This window comes from Gavialis gangeticus, unplaced genomic scaffold (genome assembly GCF_001723915.1).
Source record: "Gavialis gangeticus isolate Ggan-Ray unplaced genomic scaffold, GavGan_comp1, whole genome shotgun sequence".
Lineage (NCBI taxonomy): Eukaryota > Metazoa > Chordata > Crocodylia > Gavialidae > Gavialis > Gavialis gangeticus.
The window spans coordinates 26841335-26846883 of NW_017729004.1; the positions used below are offsets into that span (position 1 = coordinate 26841335).

General features: G+C 46.0%; 1 protein-coding gene across 1 annotated transcript in view; it reads right to left on the reverse strand.

The window, feature by feature from the left end:
* PITRM1 (pitrilysin metallopeptidase 1) overlaps positions 1–5542 on the reverse strand; it is a 45825-nt gene extending 40283 nt beyond the window's left edge. The window contains exons 1-3 of the mRNA XM_019508178.1: positions 5473–5542; positions 4793–4901; positions 2568–2674 (exon numbers count right to left, since the gene is read on the reverse strand). Of these exons, the coding sequence (XP_019363723.1) occupies positions 2568–2674; positions 4793–4901; positions 5473–5519 (263 nt within the window). The 5' untranslated portion in view covers positions 5520–5542. The remainder of the gene's footprint in view (positions 1–2567; positions 2675–4792; positions 4902–5472) is intronic.
* Between the last annotated feature and the right edge of the window lie 7 nt (positions 5543–5549).

A 5549-nucleotide genomic window follows, 5' to 3' on the forward strand; every position in this document is an offset into this window, starting at 1 on the left:
CGACTCCAAATTTCACCACCTCTTTGTCCCCCACGCTGCCACCACCAGTCACCTGGCACAGCTCCAACTCAATGCTCCACCTCCACCCATGCACCGGGAAGAGCCAGGCTGCACAGGTCAGTTGGCAGCAGCACTGGAACAGGAGTGGCAGCAGAATTTGGCGTTGGTGCAGCATCCTCCGAGCACTGCCAGCGCCCGCCGTGAAGAGCCCTGTGCAGCCCTGGCTGCAGCCTGCCCCACCCCATGCAGATCCGGGGGGGCACAAGCCACCCCATCCCCCCATGAGCTGAGGCTCTGCCCCCCCTACCCTGCCTGGGCAGTGCCTGCCTGTGCCTCTGCCCCCTCCCTCACTGTGGGGGGGCCTTGATCTGCCCCCCCATGCTTCCCTCCCCTTCCACCACACTGAATTTATCAGCTGGAGGCAGCTCTCCACACTGCCAGCTCTGCTCCTCACTACCTGTGCTGCACTGTGGCTGCGTGCAGCATGGGCATTTATCAGCCAAATTAATCGGCCCCATCAGGCCAATATAAAGAAAACTGGCAGTATTGGATATCAGTACCGATCCAATATTGGACTGATGTAAGGCGCACTTCTAATACTTGTTATTAACTTTAAAGTGTGTGTGTGTGTGTGTGTGTGTGTGTGTGTGTGTGTGTGTGGGGTGGGGTGTACAAATTAAACCTTGATTACATGTGAAAATGGTTGTAATTTAACAAAATGAGTTTGGAGATAGACTAAGTTAAAACAGTGCAATCTTCTGCCCCTTTATATAGATGCTTTTATATCCAGTGAAAAAGTGCCTTATTATTGATTTTGTTTATAACTGTAAGAAATCAACAGAAGCTATACCAAAATAAGCTACCCTTCATGGGATTTGAACAGACAACCTCTAATATTTTCCTTGCTGAAAAACTGAACTCATTTTTTTCTAATTGTAGAACAAAGGGGAAATGAAGTTTTGATAAAAATAAGATTTTGTTTTAAATCTTATGAAGCTGAGGTTCTTAGAAAGAAAGTATTAATAAACCATTCTTTATTATAATGCTGAATTAATGTTTGCAAACCATGAACTGATACTTAGATGGAAGAGGTCAGGGTCCTTCCAACCTTGACTCTGCATAAGGGACATCTAAAAGCAAGATACAATAATGCTGGAATAATCTGAAGGCCCTTGTAATTTGTGACAAATTTTCTGAAGATTCTGAAATGGCAGACACTAAAACCAATGGCCGACTCTAAAACCAACAACCAAATGGCCAACACTGAAACCTACTACCAACAATCCTCAGCAACGGTCTAATAAAACCCTGAAACTTTGTTGCCAGAAGCTTTGTAAAAAAAATCGTGAAACAAAGATATTTTATTTTAACCAGATTCAAGCTACGTAACTCCTGTAACTGCCATCTTTATGAATTCAAGATTTGGTTGCTGTCAACGAAGTTGGCCAACATCAATTCCACATCTATGAACCACGCTAGGACATAGACCTGACAAGAATTAACTTGACTGACTTCTCCAGGAATCTACAGCAGAATCCCTGGCTCAGATCAAGTGCATAGGCCACCAGCTTAAGCAGTGAAATGTGCCAGACACTACCACACACTGTAATGCCAGGGAATGACATTCAGTATGCCCTGAAAAGTAGTTCTATCAATATACGAGTACCTGCTTAACTCAAGGCTATTTTCTCTGCCACCTTGAGAAAAACCATAACCAGTAGGCCTGTACAAAGCTTTGGTCCCCAATTTGATTCGGTGGAGATTCGGCCCAATTCGGTGGCTGAATCCCTGAATCTGAATCGAATCAGGAGTCCCTTCAATCTCTCCAAATAAAAACGGAACCCTCCAAATCAATTCGGAGAGATTCAGAAAGATTTGGGGATTTGGACCTAGACACAGCTTTAAACGTTTATTTTACATACCTCAAGGTACCAGGCATGGCTCGTGAACGCTGTGATCCTGGGGCGAATGGAGAGTCCCACATGAGTGTGGGAGGGGGGGACCCCAGCACACTTGGCAGCAGATCTGGAAGTGGACCAGAAGCACTTCCGGTCCACTTCCAGGTCTACCAGGAAAAGCATGGGGGGGCCCCCCGCGCCTCGGTAACTGTTGCCTGGGGGGGTCACCCAGGGTCTCTCCACGACGGACCGCCGAGCAGGATATGTAGGGGAAGCCGCCAGCGTGCTCAGCAGCAGACCTGGAAGTGGACCGGAAGTATTCCAGTTCACTTCCAGGTTTACCGCTGAGTCCTGTGGGATGCTCCATCCGCCCTAGCATCACAGCGTTCACAACCAGCACCTGGTACCTTGAGGTATGTAGAAAAAACATTTAAAGCTGTGTCTATGGCCAAATCACTGATTGTCCAAATCAGCATCAAATCTTCAGATTCAGCCAAATCGCATCAGGAACAGCAGTCCAAATCAACGAATCGAATCACTGTCCCCGACTTGGGCCCAATCCAAATCAAATACGGCCCATTTCAGACACCCTTAATAACCAGTATGGTTTGTTATCACTCAGATTAACAAGTTCTATCCGCTGATTGCAATAATACATGACAACGATACCTGAATAGGTTATTGGAGTCTTCTCGTGCCACATGTAAATATTTGGCTCCTGTATCCTCATGGCTAAGTTTCACTGCAGTTAGGAATAGCTCAGGAACAGCTGTCACCTGAAAGAAAACCTCTGTTAGAAATTATCTGTAAGATACATAAGGAACACTATGAAAAGAATCACCTTGCTTTTCTTGTTTACCTTAGACACATCTAGAATTACATCAGAAGAACTTAAGGTCATTAACAGATGTAGAAGACAAGTCCATCCATTTCAAAATGAACACACTGTATCTTTTGATACTTCAGTAAAATAAAGCAGTTTGAAACCTTTCAGTCAGCCCCTTACGTTTCACAAGAAATCAAGTTATAATTTACGTGTTTTGCTATTGTACGTTGCAACCATTTGAAAGTTTTATTAGTGCATTCATTTTATTGGATTTTCTTAAATATTGCTTTTACAAACGTTTAAAGCAAGTAACATATTAATAAAAGGAAACAAATTTTGATACAATCAGATACAATTTTTACTGTTCTGAAAAAACTGGGTTGTCTGCCCCAAACTGCTGAACCTCATTTGCTTATTAGATCAAGGTATGAAGGCAACTGAAGTGAAGGAAAACAATGAATCAAACACCTTTGACATCAACAATGGGGTGAAACAGGGATGTCTTAGCCCCTGTGCTCTTTAACATCTACTTGTCATTCCTGTGCATTTAAGGACAACACTGAAGGCATTTATCTTCAGACCAAACTAGACACAGTAGAAGCTTCTTCAACATTGCAAGGTTTAGAGTGGAATCCAAGGTGAAAGAACTAGTTTGGAGAGATTTCCTGCTGAGAACGATGTGGCCTTGGTTGCCCACAGCAAATCTCCCTGAAAAATCTCTTGGGTAGATGCAAGTCATGCAAGAGCTTTTGAATGGCAATTAGTTTCAAGAAAACTGTGTTTACGTACCAAGGGCTGGCAGAACTAATACCTGATATCACTCTGGAGGATAAATCTCTTGGTGTCATTGACAGTTTTTGCTACTTGGGTTCTACAATCAGCAGGAATCTTGACCTTAAGTCTGAACTGACTAACAGAATCAGAAAAGCAGCTAAGAATTTCAGACTATTACAGAAATGTGCATGGAATAACAGCAAACTATCAGTTAAGATGAAGATGCAAATCTATGAGACTTGTGTGCTGTCATCCCTGCTTTATGGTTCAGAAACATGGACATCTGCTAGACACATCAAGAGACTGAACAATTTCCACATGAGATGTCTGCATAAGATCCTGAAATAAAGTGGCAAGAAAGAATACCAACCAGAGGTGCTAGAGCGTGCAGGACTGACACACTTAGAAACTACTACCAAGAAGTGCAGGTTGCGATGGATTGGTTATGTCAGGAGAAAGGGAGGAGGCCGTATCCCCAAAAATGTTTTGTATAATGATATTCGATATGGCTCTAGAAAATCAGGGTCCCCCTCTACAGCAGTACCACAATGTGTGTAAAAATGATACAAAGTTATTCAACAATCAACACAGAAGGGTGGGAGGAGTGCGCAGAATCCAGTCTGATCTGGAGGGAACTTCTGGCATTGGGTGCAGTTCAACATGAAGTACTTTGATCTAGAGAATGGAAGCAAAGCAAGGAAGAAAGAAGAAAGCAGCATGCTGCAAACTTGGACTCCAACTTAGACAACATAGAGAACTATGACACTTATAACAAGCTGTGTTTATCTCAAATTGGGCTTGTCGGTCACAAATGGATCCATCAGGCATCTGACTAGACCTCTGATATCTACACCATGATCTAGAGAATAAGTGGTTGCCCACTACTATTTATTAGTATTAGTAATATTAGCATGATCACCACCAGGGAAGCCTACCGGACTTAGCAAACTGCACACTGCAAAGCAGATCCCTTGACTTGAATTTCTTTTCCAATGCTTACACAGAAATCGCTGTGGTTTGCGTCTCAAACAACGCAGCAGAATTAATGCTTCAAATTAGAGTTGCATTTTTGTGTTCATACTGCCTAAATATTTTTTACACACAAAGACAACCTTTAGGAACCCGGGTATGCTTTGCTTCTATTTGAGGCCCAAGACCCTTGAGTAATGATCTACACTTACCAGCCAGCTTCTTCGTCCTAATTTTTGCAGACCAATATTTTACCTTAATGGAAAATATGATACGAATACAAAAGAGGCACAATAAGAAACGGAGTCAGAAGTCCACCCTGTACCTGCTGTACGGTGAACCCGTGGATCTGTTCACCTATCCTGTACCGTAGGGCTCTTTCATGAACAGAACTGCTCCTCCATCTCCAAGACTTGTGATTGAGGGATCGGAAACTGAAATGACATTTTCCTTAATTAAAAAAAAAAATCACAACAGCAAAGGCAGAATTATTTCCTCTCCCTCCCCCTCTTGTTTGTGTTTTTTCAGTAGCAGAAAGTCCAGGGGAGATGTAATACAGCACCCTGGAGACAAATGCCCACTTAACCTCCACGCCCTGCCTAGAGAAGAGGAGACGAGGAGGGGAGCTGACTCCACGCCCCACTCAGGAGGAGCCCGAGGCCACACAGCTCCCGGCAGCACCGAGGGGAAGAGCCCAAGTGACCAGCCCGGGCAGCAGGGGACACCGCACCTCACCGACTAACTCGGAGGGTGAGCCGGCCGCTGCAAAGCCCGGGCGCGGGAGGAATCAAGGTCTCCAAGACAAACGTCCCCGCTCAGCCCAACCCTGGCGGCCGGACGGGCTGGGTCCACGGGGGTCCCGGGAGCAGACAGCCAAGGCCAGGCGGCGCGGAGCCGGGACGGGACTGGAAGGAAGGGCGGGGGTCCCAGGGCAGGCCCAGGCCAGGGGCGGTTACAGGAGGGCAGCGGGGAGCAATGGGGGGAATCGCGGCCGGCCAGTCCTACCGGCGGGGGGGGCGCTGGCGGCCCGCGGCGCAGAGCCGGCCCCACATGGCTCCGCGTGGCCGGCGCGGCGGATCGGC